This window comes from Macaca nemestrina, chromosome X, assembly GCF_043159975.1.
Source record: "Macaca nemestrina isolate mMacNem1 chromosome X, mMacNem.hap1, whole genome shotgun sequence".
NCBI classification, from domain to species: Eukaryota; Metazoa; Chordata; class Mammalia; order Primates; family Cercopithecidae; genus Macaca; species Macaca nemestrina.
The window spans coordinates 23,294,747-23,312,581 of NC_092145.1; the positions used below are offsets into that span (position 1 = coordinate 23,294,747).

General features: G+C 36.6%; 1 protein-coding gene across 11 annotated transcripts in view; it reads left to right on the forward strand.

Moving 5' to 3' along the window:
- Positions 1 to 17,835, forward strand: part of LOC105481429 (muscleblind like splicing regulator 3) — a 122,514-nt gene that overhangs the window by 83,689 nt on the left and 20,990 nt on the right. For 10 of the 11 annotated variants that reach the window (XM_011741031.3, XM_011741045.2, XM_011741032.3 and 7 more), the window contains one exon: positions 5,143 to 5,307. In XM_011741031.3, the coding sequence (XP_011739333.1) occupies positions 5,143 to 5,307 (165 nt within the window). Of the gene's footprint in view, positions 1 to 219; positions 377 to 5,142; positions 5,308 to 17,835 lie in introns of those variants that run through there. The other variant, XM_011741034.3, reaches the window with a different exon arrangement.

Below are 17,835 nucleotides of genomic sequence, written 5' to 3' on the forward strand. Positions count from 1 at the left end.
ATGTGCTTACTGAGCTGCTTATGAATCAGGACAAGTCACCTCACCCCTTTGGCCTTCACATTCTCTGTAAGATAAAGGTGCACAAGATGTTCCCTACAATCCGATTCAGCCCTAAACTGTTTCCATCCTGGGAATCAAATTATCTTAGTGGGCTATTTCAGAACAAAAGTGTGATTGTTGAGCCCAGTACTCCCTTTGTCATTGGGAGATCAAAATGTGAAAGTTCTCTGGAGACAGATAGGCAAGAAAATTCTTCTGCTCTCCCCCCAGCTTCTTGCCTATTCAAACTTATTATCTGGTTTGCACCAAAGTCATTGCCCTGTGTATGTGTGTATGGGATGTGTCAAGAAAACAGAGTTGGGACAGCATGAAGAAGGTGGGTACAGTGCTGGCTGCAATGGTAGGGGGTACTTGGCTGGCCCTCTCCATAGGGGTCGACGTTCAGCCTCATTAATTTTGCCTTCATTATATTTAAGAAATGGTTTATCAAAGACTTTTCCCTCTAAATTTCTTGCCTGCATCTCACATTTAACTTAAAAGTTGTATGCAGAATTTTAAGGCTGCTCTTTGTGCATTTATATCAATATTTATAGATGATACATTATTTGGAGGAGAAAATGATGCAGATTATCCATTTTTGTAAAGACGGAATTCTAAGAGGAAGAAAGTGGGAAATTTGCCAGTAGAGTGCTGATATCTGGCTAATAACTCATTGTATGTTGATCTTGACTCAGGTTTTTCCTAGCTTTAATAAATCTGTGATGCTTGCAGGAACTAGCCAAATTGGTACATAGGATTTGTAATTCTGAAATCACTGTTACTTCCTCTGAGAAGCCATGTCTATGCATGTAAGTATGTTACAGTGGGGCACTATCGTCAGAATTCTTTCATTTAATACATGATGATTAAAATGGAATAACAACATTTTTCTTCATAGAACAAATCATCTGTTGGGTGCCTTGACTTAACATTTAACTTTTAACTGTTGGCAGTCTAGCAGATCAGTGAGATTATGTATTTGAAAAATAATCCAGTTATAATTGTATTTGAGAGAGGATATTTAGGGTTTTTTTTTCTCTCTCTAACTCCATATGTATTTGAAGAAGCAAGTCATTCTGCAAACAGCTGTTTCTCTTAAGATACTGTGGCTGACAAAGGGTAATTTGCAGACTCCCAGGTTCCTTTTCTTATTCTGATGTATGGTAGGGCTTTTTCTCATGAACGTAAAGTACATTTCACAGGGTTTTTCTATCACCCAGTGCCTGGGAAGTCTTGTGTCTGACAGACTGACTCTCATAACTCCCTAGACATAGGTGGGATTTGAATCTCTACAATGAGACTTTTCTCTCTTAGTCAAAGGCTTTGTATTCATTTGGGAGAAGCCTGAAGGTAGGAAAAAGGTAATAGATTGAATTTGGGAGGCTTTATAAATGTTCTGCAACGTATCCCTTTGTCTGTCATCAACTTCTTGATGCAGATGTACTTCAGAAATGTCATCGGCTATTTTCTCCCCCTGCTTGCTGCTTTTTGAGTGCATTTTTCAAAGACAGTAGATGGGAAAGGGGAGTTAGAAGATTCGTATGATTCATAGGTGTAGTAGCACATATTTCAGCAGAGAATCACTTTCCTATTGAATCACTTTGCTATTTTCTTAACTCAGTAACACAGTGAAAGACATGTTTTTTAAGTCCAAAAGGAAATGGAAAAGGAGGGAAATTGAGGCAAGCATAAATGAGCTTGCACTCTAATCTCTTCGATGTTTCTTTAATTTTCAGTGTACATGGGAGGGGGGGAGAGAGAGAGTTAATTTTCATGTCTTGACTCCCCTTAGCTGCTGATTTTAGTATATAGCCTGCTCTGCCAGAGGATGGCGACTGTCGTAGGTACATTTACAGAGTCTTTTAAGACTTGGTCTGATACTTTGCACTAGTGTGTGCCAACTCTGAACCTGTGGGTCTAGATTGGAAGAAGGAGGACTTGGGACACCATTGACTTGGCTAGGGAAACATGAAGGGTGAATTTTCAGAGCCAAGATGGCTGCTGGGCTATCACACCAAACTGTTATAGACCCAATGTGATAGGTACCTTGTGGCCCACTCAGAGTGCTTAGGTGGCCTACAGAAATCATTGGAACTTTCCTAGTACAGAGTCATCGATTTTCCAAAGGACAAAAACAATAGATGATTGCCTCCTCCACTGGGACAGTCCCTCCCTAATCCCCACTCCATCCCAACCTTACATGCTTTACCAAAGCCTTAATTCTATACAAGGATTAAAAAACAAGTGTTAACAGATGTCAAAAACCAAGTTTATTCTCTCCCAAACACCAATTAAAGTATTTTGGCCTATAATTACGTTTGGGCCTCTTGAAGAATGAATGCTATGTAGACGAGATTTATTATCACCAAGTGTTGTGCGTATAAATATATTATCCTGAGTTCTAATGTCGTTTTGAAAAAAACAGGGGCATAGTTTTCTTTTGAAATGTTGTATTCCATGGATAATATAGATATTAAATTACTTGGTCTCCTCATCTATTGTTTGGATAGAGAATGCAGATTTTTATTTTATTTTATAAGCTTTCTGGAACATAAGCAGCAGTCTCTGGTAAGGTGGTGTTGCTATGCATTTGCATTGTTATAGAATTAAATTATGGATTCTGTCATTCAAAATAGAAGCTTTATAAATCAAGTAAAATCTCATAACTAAGATGAATAAGTTTCTTTAAATCTCATGCTGCCTCATATTCCATACTTTAGTTTTATAGCCCAACTTGATATAATTTTTTAAAGTGTAATTCTCTTTTTTTTCTATTTCTGTGTACTGCTTTTGCTCTGCTAAACTGTCATTATTTCCCAAGAAAAAGCTTAAGATAAGTTACTTTATGTAAAGGATAGTGATATAAAAGCACAAAGGCATGTTCACTTCTTTATCTGTATATTGGCAGGAAATGTGCCAAATACAGTGTGTTCTCTCCCTCCCTTTCTACTTCTCTGTCTGATTACATTCAATGTAGATGATATTAAAACTCAGTTGTAACAAATGGTGAAATTCCAATTATTCTTTTTTCTTTCTTTTCTTTAACTTATCTAATGTTTGGAATTCCTGAATATGAAAGACAGTCTTAATTATATAGTTTTTTTTTTTTCAGTGGAGTTACAAATTGTGTTCCATGCTTATGTATGCTAATTGTCTAAACAAGCTATCTAGGTGGCTCTGTAATCCTTAAGCAATACTGCTGAGCTGCCTAATTTGTTTTCCCACTACTGCTGTCTAACTACCCCAAAGCACAGGAATTAGAGTGGTGGCCCTAACCGGGAGTATGCAGCAAGATGAAAAATAGTCAAATGAGAAGGAAGGTCAGTAGTAAGTTATTTAGACCTGGTTAGGCAGCAGGGTCTCCAAATGCAGCTGCAATTGGTTAAAAAAACAAAACAAAACAAAAGAGTGAAATTCAGAAGAGAGGTCAGGGGTAGAGATAGAGTTTTAAGATCCGAGCAATTGTACAAATAGATGGAACTTTGAGACAACTTAGTCTCTCCAGGGAAAAGAGATTAGAGAGGAGAGAGCAAGAGGATTTAGAACAGGGCCTTGGGGAAATCTTTAATGTTAGGGTGTGGGAGGAGGAAGAGAAACCCTGAAGTAGAAGTATAAACTAGAATGCTTGGCTGTGGAAGTCACCAAGTGCCACTGCCTCCATCAGCTGTTAATTCTGAGCCGGATCACCTCAGTTATGTAGATGGACAGTGGAGAATCTAGGAACTGAAGATCCTTGTGACTTTCTGCCTTGCATCACGTTGGTGGGTGTAAAAAGAAGCTTATGGTTTCTCTTAGGGGTACATTTATGGGGGAAAAGACCCCCATTATTGTGATTTAGCATACACAGGGGTCTGCTTATACTCATTATATATGTTGAAATTGTGTAGCTATTCCTAGGCTACTTTTAAGAATTTAGGAGGATTAGGTTAACATGATTCTTAACTCATACTACCAATAAATTATTCTTTCTCCAAGATTTGCATAGAAATACAGAAGTACATAAAACTAAGATAGCATTTGATTTTGTAAATCATTTTAATTTAATTAAATGTAAATTGAGCAATGGGAAAAACAAAAAGACAAACTCGACAGAAAACAATGATGTGTCTTTTAATCTCTCACACTGACTTTTAAGTTATACTCAGCTTCTTGACAGAGGAGGTAAAACAATAGAGCCACCTTGTCCTAGTGATCTAATATTTAAAAAGAGCAGTTGCAGTGCATCTGGGTTTGCATTATATGTAGCTCTAGAAAAGTTTTGAAGGACACATCTTGATTCTCAATGACATTATAGGAATGTTTTAATAACAACTAAACAATGGAGAAGCCATTGCATAAACTGTGTAGGCATCATAAATAAGGAAACTGCACATAGCATGTGTTGAATGAAAACACTTGGTGAACAAACTCATTTTTCTCTTGGGAATTCAGGTGGCCTAGCAGCTTGCACTCTTTGGTCCAAAAAAAAGTTGCCCCTTTGCTCCCCACCTTCCCCTCCCCCAATAACCTCATGTACTGTAAAGAATCTTAGCATCTATGGGAAATAGAATTGTTTGCAGTTGTGCTTTCTTAAAAGGTTTATGGTGGACCTAGTAATCCAAATAAGAGAGAATCATTAGCTTCTTTGTATACTGCTCGTGAGTTAAACACAGTAATGGGTCACATTGTGACAATGTGATCAACAACTAGTTCAGTGACATCCTTTGCTGCTACATAGTAAACACCATAATCAGCGGCCATGCCAGCATTTAGGTGACACCAAAAGCATGTTTGATTCCACGGACCTGACACACTATCCTGTCTTGAAAGTGCTTAACATCAATAAAAAACATTCAATTAGCTGAGGTTCCAAAATACACTTTGGTCTCCATCATGCAAGTGATTGGGCCATTGTCTCCGGAACCTAAAGAACAAAATGGCTGCCGGGCATAGGGATTTATTATTTCATTAACAGACTGTCAGTGAATTTCAGGGTATTTCTCGCTTTATGTGGATTCAAGATGAAGAGTTTTGGAGCTTAGATTGTCCCCAGATAATGGAGTCCAAAATTTATCTATTTGTGTATAGTCTTAATTAAATATTTTCCCCATTCTTCATTGTTAGGGTCGGTGTACTCGAGAGAACTGCAAGTACCTTCACCCTCCTCCACACTTAAAAACGCAGCTGGAGATTAATGGGCGGAACAATCTGATTCAACAGAAGACTGCCGCAGCCATGTTCGCCCAGCAGATGCAGCTTATGCTCCAGAACGCTCAAATGTCATCACTTGTAAGTCGCAGCTATGTTTTGAAAATTGCCAATAAACATCTACAGTGGAATAACCTGGCAGGGACTTGCGGAAATTAGTTGCAACAGGATTTAGGACACAAACTAATATGTTCATTGACACTACAGAGCTGTGCACTTGAAGAGAGCAGTCAGGTGTGTTGCACTGAAAACCTGGCTGCATTTATGCATGAGTTCAGTTTATAAAAGAATATGGATAAAGGAGCAGGGGCATTTTAAGATAAGGAGAGTTGATTATTGTTACATGGAAACCTTTGAATTCTAGGACATTAAGTCAAACAAAGTTTCTTGTTTGATGGGGATTTTGGTGTTGTTTTGTTTTGTTTTGTTTTGTTTTGTTGTTGTTTTTTGAGACAGAGTTTTACTCTTGTTGCCCAGGCTGGAGTGCAATGGTGCAATCTAGGCTCATTGCAACCTCTGCCTCCCGGGTTCAAGTGATTCTCCTGCCTCAGCCTCCCAAGTAACTGGTATTACAGGTGCCTGCCATCACACCCAGCTAATTTTTTTGTGGATTTTTAGTAGAGACGGGGTTTCACCATGTCCAGGCTGGTTTTGAACTCCTGACTTCAGGTGATCCACCTGTCTCGGCCTCCCAAAGTGCTAGAATTACAGGTGTGAGCCTGGCCTGTTGTTGCTGTTAAACAAACTTTTTATTGTGAAATAATTTTAGATTTACAGAAAAGTTGCAAAGGTATTAATAGTACAAAGAGTTCCTATATTACCTTTCACCCCGTTCTCCCCACTGTTAGCATCTTATATTACCCTGGTAGATTTGTCAAAATCAAGAAACGGGAATCACACGTCATTACTATTGACTAAACTCCAGACTTTATTCAGATTTCCCCAGGTTTTCTATTAATGTAATCTTTCTATTCCAGTGTCTGATTCAGGGTACCAAAGTGCATTCATTTGAATTTTGCCTCCCCTCTCTTCTCTGCTCTGTGACCATTTCTCAGTTTTTCCCAATTTCCCATGATCTTGATGGTGGCTTTCCCTTATCTTAGCTACAGGGTTTCCCTATGCAGAAATTAGTAAGATTATGTCATTCTAGACAAATATCTACTATTTTGTGGACTTGTGAGTTTAAATGGATTCTTTATAAAGTACTTAAGCTGTATCTGTTCATATTATTCTATTGAAAATTCATCTTGTCCCTATGCCTTAAAATATAAACTTTCATTTTGCTTTTACACCTCTTAGGGTGAATTGAAAACTGTCCCTTTTCTGCTATAGTTCTTCAGGCCTCACATTTAGTTCAGTGGTGCCTCATTCTAATTCCAGCTGACCTACTTCCTTTAAACTATTAACAGGATAAATTTGAAAATCCTGTTACCTTTATTTGTTACCCATTTAATCAGTGACTACAATGAACTTGAAAGCTGAAATATGTATATAGTATTTAGATGCAATGAAAATGTGGGAGGACAATCTGCTGTCAGTAAAACCTATCTCATTATAAAGTTGATTCTCAGAATTCAAGGATATCTGTGTTGATATGGAACCCTTTAATGAGTACATCTTTATGGATATATGCAAAAACAGATGGGAGAGGCAATGATGAATCACTAAAGGTTTGCACCATACTTTTTCCAGAATGTCTAGACAGATTTAAGTAAAATAAATAGATGTCATGTTCTGTACTATTAGTTTACCAAAAAGTTTTGCCTTGGAACTCAGATTAATTATGTTGGTAAATTAGTTTCTAGAAGGTGAACTCCTCGAAGCTCCTCTTTGACCCTCAGTAATTCTTTACATCTTTGAACTCCTTGCGCAAACGCTTTTTCTGGGCTTTCACATACTGACGTATCTCAGTCCCTCCCTACTTCTAAGGGCAGAGGGAAGATAAAGTCTTTTGGATACTGAAAATTGTTATGAACAAAACCACAGAGAAGTGAACGTGCTTGGTAAGTCCAGAAAATGTGAGTGGCTGGGGAATAAAGCAAGGCAGCTTTTATTTTTTTTCCCAGTTTTATTGAGGTATAATTAACAAATAAAATTGTGTATATTTTAAAGTGTACAGTATGTGATGATTTGTTAGACGTATACATTGTGAAATGAGATGACATGGATGAACTTGGCAGGCATCATGCCAAGTGAAATAAGCCAGACAGAGAAAAAACAAATACTGTATGATCTCACTCATATGTGGAACCTTGAAAAAACTGAATGCATAGAAACAGAGTAGAAGGGTAGTTGCCAGGGGATGTGGGTGGGAGGGGATGGGGGAAGATGTTGGTCAAAGGTATAGCAAGGGAGATTTTAACGCACAATTACTACTCTCAGCTTCTCATGGGATGTCTCAATTCAAACTGAGCAAAGACTAGGAAGCAGATTTCATTATCAGACACCTGAGCCCAGTGTTTCCTACAGAGCTGGAGCATTTATCTTTTCAAAGGTCGAGGGACAGCTTTAGGGTACTAGTGAAATGCCTTGTTTCAGGGAATCAGAGAGCAAGAAGTGGGGTAAAGTAGGGGTACAGAGGAAAGCCGTTCTATTCAGCCTCTGCTAGAGTCTCTCCAATTCAAGTCTCAACCCTTCAAGTGTTATTGATCATGCTAGCTCATACTGGAGAATAGGGAGTAGCTTTTTTGAGAATCCAATAAGAAATCCATTGTGCTTTCCAGCCTCTTCACTTGTGCTTTCTAATTTGATTCTCCATCCTTTCTATGTTAGAATATGTTTCCCTGTCTTTTCTTCAATGAGGGTAATTTTAGATTTCAGATGACGGAAGATGACTGATATGATTCACAGGAGTACAATTTATTTTATAGAATGTTACAAGATACAAGGCATTACTTAGAAGACCCAAGGGAACAATTGGAAATTGCTTCTCTACCTTGTAGGTTATTTAATGATAGCTATTATGATGCAATGAGCTGCTAAATGATTAATTCCTGCAGTTATTATGTGTACAAAAATCTAACTCCAAGATGGTTGATATGTTCCTCTTCTATGGTCTAAGGAAGCCACTTTATAGGCATGGTGTAACTGAGCTAGTGTGAGCAATTTTAAATAACATTTACCAGCCTGATTTGGAAAAAAAATTTCTTTGTTGTAGATCTTGATATTATTACAGAAGTAATGTATGATTTTACTTAATTTCTCTGGTACCTACTCTCCCTCAAACAACTCTCTATCCCTTTCAATCACCGCACCCAATAATCTGATTCTTGTCTCTAAGATGGTCATGCTTTTGTTTAAGAAATTTCCAGTCCTGATATTTGTAGGGTTGCATATTAAGACCCATTTGTATCACTGGCTTGAACTTCATGTCTTTCCACAAAGAATACTTTGATCTGTTTCTAGGATACCAGAAGAGCACATCTGCCTTTGCAGAACTGAATATGGTTTGCTTATTATAAGCCCCTAGATAAAGGGAATGTCAACCTAAATGTGATGGTACCTAGAGAACAGATTCTGTTGAGTGTAACTGAACAATGAATAAAAGCCACACCTAGTCAATTTGGGTGGAATGCTTGCTGGAACAGGCAAGTTTGTTCACTCTATTAAACAGATCTGAATTGACATTTGCCAGTATAAAAGTCCATCTCTGAAAGCTTTTTTTTTTGGCTTTATTAAGGAAGTTCAGCAGGTGAAACAAAAGGTGTGACTACCTAGTATTTTTCAATGCAGTTTAAAAGAGATTGTTCCTGATGTTCCCAGCAAAAAAAGTATAAGTTGAAGTATCCCCTTGCCATAATCAGGAGGCAAATACAACCACTATAGAAGAATATTAGAAAGAGTAGGAACAGTGGATTACCCTGAAGCAAAGCGAATGTTTTAAAATTTTGGTTTTACAATTAGAAATTTTAGTTATGAGGAAAGATTCTCACTACTGGATGTGGTGTATGTATTTATAAAGTGAATATGATATTACAGGCTGTTAAAATGTTTTATTTGGACATTTTGCATATCTACACCTGTCCATATCCAAACTAAAGGAATACCTGGGAAATTCGTCTATTTTCTCTCTTTGAATGTAGTGATTCACATGGAAACAGATCCTGACACACAAGTGAACTTGACTCAGTAGAGTGTATTCATTTGATTATTTATATAGAGATTGTTGATTCAGCACATTTGAGGTTGCATTGGGGTGTGCCAAGTCCTCAGGTTCTGTTGTATGCTATTCATGGCTGGCATTCCTGTGGCTAAGTTACCAAGTTCCAAACCATGGAGGCCATAAACAAGGTTTCCTCTCTAGGTTTTCCTTTATCTCAAATTGAATCATCTGATGTCTGCCTGGATCCCCCTCCACCTTTTTACATCATTATCATAATTCTATTTACCAAATATATTTCTCATAAACAGGCTTATATGTTTATCTCACATTAATGTAGTAAGGAATGAAGGTTATGTAATGCTTCAGAACCAAGAGAAAAAAATAATAGAAAGTTCAAATAGGTACGAGGAAGGGAGATATACTAATTAATGAATAATATTATTTTTAGACTCGTGTTTTTAATTTTTTTCTCTCTTACTAAAGGGCTACAAGGTGTTATATTACTTAGGTATATATTACTTATAAATTTAGGACTAGAACAATTTTAAGTGACTAGAGATAAAATTGGAAAATATTTATTTACTTTTTAATATTTATTTTTTTTGAGACACGGTGTCACTCTGTGGACCAGGCTACAGTGCAGTGGCATGATCATAGCTCAATGTAGCCGCAAACTTGTGGGGTCAAGTCGTCATCCTGCCCCATCCTCCTGAGTAGCTGGGACTACAGGTGCACATCACCATGCACAGATAATGTTTTTTTAAAAATTTTTTTGAATAGAATTAGAAATGTGATCTCACTACATTGCCCAGTCTGGTACTGATTTCCCAGCCTCAAGCAATCCTCCTGCCTTGACCTCCCACAGTGCTGGCATGCCTGGCCTACTTTTTAATTTTTGTAAGTCAGTCGTTAAATGATATAGTACTTGAAAACAAGAGGACAAATATTCATATTAGAGTTACAGTTTTTTAGTTCATATAAACTTAGTTTATTGATTGAAATACGTATGCTGTTTTAAAAAACAGTAGTTTTGTCATGGCTCTTTTATTAACAATTATTATTTTAAAAGGTGGCCCAGATATTGTGTAGGTTTAGTAGAAAAGAAAACTGTGTCCATATTCTAAATTACCAGTCTCATGGTCAGTACAGAAATTATAACATGTTTTAATGAAGGTTCCACAACAGGTTTTTCAGTTCACCTACTCATGTAATGATGAATGATGGCATTTAGTACTTTCATCTTGATGTGGTGACATTACATGTTTTGTAAAAGGATTTTTGCAAAATTTTCAAGTCAGGAAAAGACAGACATTATGTAATTATAAGGTTAATATGCTCTTAATATAATTACAACAGTCATGATCATGTGAACTTCCCCACTGAGGTTGACCAAATCACATCACAGAAGTGCCTGGAGTGCTACCATGCCATAATCATCTGGACTTTACTACATTTTCTGAAAGATTAGACAAAATTTTACTTTTAGGTGTACCAACTGAAGCCTATTGTTATCTGTTTGTTCAACTAATATTGTTTTTAAGGTAGACTTACCTTCAAACTAACATGAGGGGTTTAGGGATGCTCATTTGCATGGTTTCCTTCCAAAACCCTGAGAGGGGTCCTAGCAACGTATTTAAAATGTGTTTATAAAATTTGCAAAATATATTTGTGTGTTTCATTCTTAAGGCTTCACTTCCCCACCCAGTGGTCTAAGCTTCAGACCCCACAGATCCTAGATTTGCTCCTCATTGCAATTACTGGTCCAAAGTAGAGTAGTTATTCGGGCCTTTTGCTAATAAGACTGTGTATGTCACATAGCTTAAAGCTTCTTTTACGTTAAAACAAAATAAATCCCCTAGCAGTCCCTTTGCTGCTTTGCCCCACCTCTGTTAATAGACACTGCGAAATCTGCTTTTTTCAAAAGTTGAATGAAAATGCTACACTTTTACAGTCAAACAGAGGACACTTGTACATATGATATCTTTTATAGTGCCCAGTTTCTTTGATAGTCACAAATCTCAACATTCTCCCTTTATCATCCTTTATATATTCCCATGAGATAAATTATATGTAACCTCCTCTATTTTGTGTCCTTCTCCTTTGGGGCTGGTTAGCTTGGTTAGTTGGAGCCTGCTGCTAATGAGACCATGGTGGCCTGTGAGCTTCACTGTTCGTGGTCGCAGTGTAAGCTACAGCCAGCTACCTTGAGATTGCTTGCTGTTGATCACAAATGAGGTGAAGGCTGGGAGTTTGGTGGGCTCTGTGAAATTTTTTTTTTTTTTTTACCTGCAGGTTGATATGGCTCAGTAATTTGTCAATGAGAGGAGACCTTATATAAAAACCTGTGGTTGCCCCACCACCTGATAATTAAAGTGGTACCCCCAAGCGTTTGTAATTTGCCTTAATATCCTGTAATCATTTGTTAAATATTAATTTACACCCTTCTTTCCATAGTCTTATCTCTTGAACCACTCTGGATACCAGTCACATTAGCAATTCATTAATCACCTGGATTATACACGTTGTGAATTACACACTTTGTAATAAAGTTACATATTTTTATCTATAGTATCACTAAATCACTTTTTTTAGAGCTCTTAATTAGGTACCTTCTAGTATGGATTTAGCCACTCCAATTTTAAAAATACATGCATACATACATACATACACATATGGGATTCATGTATGTACATATGAATGTATAAAATACCCTGTGCTTTTCATACTGTTTGATCTAGCAATTCATATCTTTATCAAAAGACAGTTTAGGACTAGCCATCTGCCTAAAGTCTTCCTCAGCGGAGAGCAAGACTGAGGATTTATTCATTCTCTTTGCCACCATTTTTGAAACTACTTTTACTTCTTTTTGCACTCTGATTTTTAAATTGGGTTGATCTATTTAGTAAATCAAAAATTAATTAATGGTTTAGGAATCCCTTTTTATTCAATTCAGTAAGTATTTATCGAGCATATACTCTGTGACAGGTATTTAAATGAGTAAAGGGTGGATGAAAAGATGATCAAGAAACAAACTCTACCCTCTAGGAATTCATTATGTAACAAAAGTAAGATGTTGGATGAATATCTTCTGGTCCCCTTAATTTCTGATTTGTACCTAATTCTTCATATTTTTATAGCTTTGGGCCTCTCTTTTTTCCACATAGAATTATCTTTCTATTAGCCATGCAAGGGTCTGTTTTGGTTTGTGTTGTTTTGATGGTGGTGGTGGTGGTGGTTGTAATTGGTCAAACCCCTGATAAAGTTGACTCTTAGCGTGCCTATTTATCTAACTTTCACTGACATCTTCATAAATAGTCTCCAGGTTTCCTGTGGGTTCCTTGCTTTGCTTATCTCTTCCTATTTGTCTCTCAAAAACCCACATTTTGTTTATACCCTTTGTTAAAACTAGATAACCACTTAATTTTTTGAACTACTTTAATATTTTTGAACTACTTTAATGAGGTATGACACACAAAAGCTGCACATGTTCAATGTATGCAAATTGATGACTTTGGAGACAAACAGAGGCTCATGATACCATTACTACAATCCATGCCACAAACTTGATTTTTTAAAAGTAATCTTTGTTTCCTACTAGATTACTAAAGTTAGTTGAATTGTCATTATTATTACACGGTGGTCACCAACAAATTTTTAGGTCAATTCCTGTTCACCTCCTCAGGAACAATGTCAAAGTTACCTGCTTATGAAGTGTCAATCATTTGCTCTCTACCTAGGTGATGTGCTGATCTGTGTTTAGGTACTCCTTTATGATTCCTGGCCTGCTGTTGTATTTCTCCTCCCAGCAAATATGGGTAGCTCTGAACCATGACTTGTGTTCTCATTTGTGTTATTCTTTATACCTCTTATACTCACAATCACCTATTGATCTTTCAACTAACCTGCCTGCCTTCAATGCTTCCTCTTACTTGGAGACTTCTCTGATTAATAAGATCAGAAAATCCAGGTCTAGGTGAGGACAATGGTTCACTTTTGACCCTTGAACATTTTTTTCCTTAGCTCTCTCTAGAGCCACGGCGACTTATTCATTAACAAGTACGATTAGTACTTAAATACCACCGCTATCAGCTTGCATCTGTTTATAAAGTTAACTCTCAATTATTGAGAAACCAATTAACTAGTCTGGAGGTTATGTGGGTCTCCTGCAGCCTGCATTTTGGCCACTTCAGTCCCCATGGAACATTACTCAAGCAGTGTGGAAATGACCAAGCAAATACTGTGAAAGAGAGATTATTCAATTGTACTCTGTGTGAAAATGAAGTCGGATGGAAACTAACATTATATATTTCAGTGCATTTTGGGATTATCTAAAGATAGAAATATGCATGATGACCATAAAAGGAGCTTCCTTTTACATTATATAAATGCTTGCAAATGAGCAATAAAATGCAGATATTATGATGCTAGTAAAATTTAAGAGTGCTATTTTTCTTGTATTAAAATTGGGTCAACAAATGGTTACCAAATGTTTACCCTTCTGTAAAAGAAAATATCTAGTCATTCAACTCCAGACAGAAACTCAGAGATGGAAGGCCCCGATTATTCTGTTGACCTTAGGCCAGGATTTTGAAATTTTTACATTCATCCAACAATAATTGTAACTGATCTTGGATATTTTTGAGGTAACTACAAATAGATCTAGGCTATTGAGGAGACACAAAGATTGATTCAGCATAACATTTAATTTTCATTTCTTTATACTAGCTTGAGAAATAACCTGTTAAGTCATTGTTCCTAAAGTGTGTGTAAACTAGACATTTACTTGAGGCATAGTTTTGCATTGAATTGCATTGCCTCAGAATCCTTTAAGAGCAATCTGTGGTGGCTCTTAAAATTTTTACCTTTACAGGATTCCAACTGCTATTTCCTCATTCTTAGTCACTGAGTAGTGATTATTCTAGAAACAAATAGTTAAAAATCCTAACGTTAGCAACTATGTAAAAGAGCATTTTAGTGAATACCTTAGTATTGGTTTACAAAGCCAAACATTTTCAGTTTGTGGAATCTTGCTACAAATACTAAATTCACGTCTATATATATGTATATATTTGGTGCTTTACTCCTGAAAGTGTTGGAGAATTTCATTTTTTGAAATCATTTAGAACCAAGGTCAGTGAACTTTCTTGTGAATGGCTAAATATAAATATTTTAGGCTGTGAGGTTCAAGAGGCAAAGTTGAGGGTATTATATAGGTACTTATATAACAAGAGAGGAAACAAGTATCTACAATTTTTTGTAATACAGGTCTACTAATGAGCACAGTGAAATTTGTAGATGGACACTGGAATAAGAGTTTCCTATAATTTTCATGTTTCACTAAATATTATTTTCTTATTTTTTTCCATCATTTAAAACTGTAAAAAACATTCTTAGATTGCTGGCCATACAAAAACACGGGCAGGCTGAATTTGGCCTATGGGCCCTAGTTTGCAGAGTCTTACTCTAGAACAGAGATTCTTAACCAGTAAGTAGTTCATAACCCCACACCAGGGGTGAGTGTTGTGGGGTCCTTGAACTTGCTGAGATCATAAGCAACATTTTTTGCATACATGAATTTTTCTGTGGACAGAGCCTGCAGTCTTCATCTGACTCTTGGAGAAGTCCTGGACTCAAAAAAGATTAGAAGCCACTGTTCTCTAGATATTTCATTAATTTTTAGGACACATTTCCTGAATGCCCAATAGTTCCTAAGCACTCTGCAAGTCACTGGGAACTCATGGGAATTTCTACTGTAGGAGCTAATACTGCTAGAGACATCGGGATAAATAGTTGTCAGGTGATCTTATTCATAAAGCCTGTTGTCGCCACCATTCTTGCTGGTTGACAAGACTCAGAAAGATGAAAATTTACACCTGGTTATGGGAGGGACAGCCGTCTCTTTTCAAGTATTTAGTAAATAATTTAGGTTGGAATTTAAATATCTGAAACATTTGAGTGTTCAGACCATTTCAAGCTGTAAAGATAAATCAGAGTCAGCGTATTTAAACCTTTTCCTTTACAATAAAAATTAACCCACAGATAGGTTCATGTTAGCTCAACTGACATCAAGGGCTGAGATATATGTAGAGAGAGGATTAAAGTTGTTTATTAAACCTGAGCTTGTGAGCTTGCAGGCTGCTTGACTTAACCCATGGCTGTTAGTCAATGCTAAGCCCTTGAATGTTCAAATTCATGAAATGGAGTAGTTACCCTGGGGCAGAGGTGGTGGTGAGAAAACAGAAATGTCCAACTGAAAGTAAATAAGCCACTCAGGAGTTCCTGCCTCTGCCCCAGTATTGACAATGGAATAGCTTGCTTCTTCTCAATAAACAGTGTTATAGAATGCATTTCATACTCAAGGAGGAAATAGTTATAAGTGCTAGGATACTAGTTTTAAGATCTAAAGATAGCATAGTTTGTGATGAAACCTTAGAAAAATCTAAATACTTGCAGCAAGCCCTTTACATTTTATATGTAGACTAATCATTAATTTATAGCTTTTTTTCCATACACTTGGAGCATATAACAAACCTAAGAAAGCTTAAAAGTAATCCAAAGAAAGCAGAATTTAGCTAGGAGAATTTCCCTGGTGAGTCACCCCAAAAAAGAAAAGAAAAAGTTACGGAAGTAAAAAGCTACCATAAACAGAAAGCATTGCTTACACATACATTAGGCTTTAATATTATTAATTGATCAGCATTTATTAGTGATTAATAACTTTTTAATCTGGAAAATTCACCCACCTCCAGGTTTTTCTTTCAGTTCAAAAATTAATAGATGCAATAATGGTCCTGCTCATTTTTGTAAAAGGCAAAAGCAAGAAGCATGCAGGAGAATGGGCTGGTGGCTTCAGTGAGAAATTTACCAGTAAAGTCAGAGACAACAAAAAGTCAAGTGAAGAGCACTATCATGTGCTTCAAAAATGGAGTTTTTCTCAGAGATTTCTTGGTGATCTTGAGACAACTATGAATCATTACATCGATAAAGTCTGCCTTATTGCTGAAGCATGCCTGGGTGGCTGTTTCCAGAAGATTTCCTTCTCATTATATAAGATAATGTCACATCAGCTAGTTCCTGAGCTTCACATCTCATTCCATGACAGGTATCCCATATTCCTGTATTCTATTATATCATAAGACCTAGTTAGACTGGGTCAGCCCTTGGCTATTTGCCCCCAGACTTTAGAGTCCTCCTGACTATGCCATCATCTTTCCTGGCACCTGGCCTTCCCTTTCCACTTAAGGCTCTTAGCAACCATGCCTTTTCTACTCACCCTCATGAGTCTTGCCAATTTTTTGGCGCCAGATTCTTCCTGCTCTTCCTAATGTCCCAATCAGCTAATTTGATAAACTCATCTAAGGTAGAATGCTAATGGGGGAGTGCTTCCTTCTAAGCTGAATATGGTTTATAACAGGGTCTTCTTGGAATGCTGTGCGGGTGACAATTTCAAGTCTGTGTGGGGGTGAGGCAAAGAGTATACATTGCCCCTCACTTTATATTCCACAATTTGTATTTAGACTTGTTTCTATTAATGTGACTTAGCAGGTATGGGCACAGTTTGGCAAATGCAACAGATTCGGGTTCTTTTTAACATGAAAAAATTTTATAAAGCAAAAAGGAACACATGTAATTAGTAATACACAGTGAAACACCACCAGTTTCACAATAACTACCTTATAGAGTCATTTTTAGAAATATATTACATTTAGTCATGATTTGTTATTCATTCATTAAACTTTTAAAATGTATCATTGAGTATATCTGTCAACCAGTCATTCACTAAGTGTTGGGTACTATAGGGGAGATGAGAACTATCAAAGGAATAAGACCACATTGACAAGAAAAGATACCCACATGTGGAACAAACTGGGAAACAGCAAAGTGATAAATAATGTGACAGATAATAAAGGAAATACACATATCAAACTTTTTGAGTCCCAGGATCTTTGAAAATAGAAAAAACAGTAATACCTTTTTGCATTTCTGAGGCTTTTTTTATTTTTTACAAGTTACACTTAGTTTGTATACCATATAATCCTGTTATCTTATCTCTTCCTGCCTAGCAGGGATTCTTGTAGCATTTCTAGTGCCTTCTTTTGAACTATGAATATCATCTGGCCCCCTAGATAAAGACAAGGCTAGGCAAGTCAGATTAGCTTGTGAAACAGGACCTCTAGGATGACTACAGTAAACAATAATTTCTTGTACACTTAAAAATAACTAAAAGAGTATAATTAGAGTGTTTGTAACAGAAAGGAATGATAAATGCTTGAGGTGATAGATACTCCATTTACCCTGATGTGATTGTTACATATAGTATGCCTGTATCAAAATATCTCAGGTAGCCCATAAATATAGATACCTACTATGTACACATAAAAATTAAAAAATTAAACAAAACAGGACCTCTAATTTAAAAAAATAACAAAATATAATGGACCATAGTAAACTCATTTTAGGTAGACATTAAAGCACTCACTTTTTCTAATTTATCCCTTTCTTCTTCA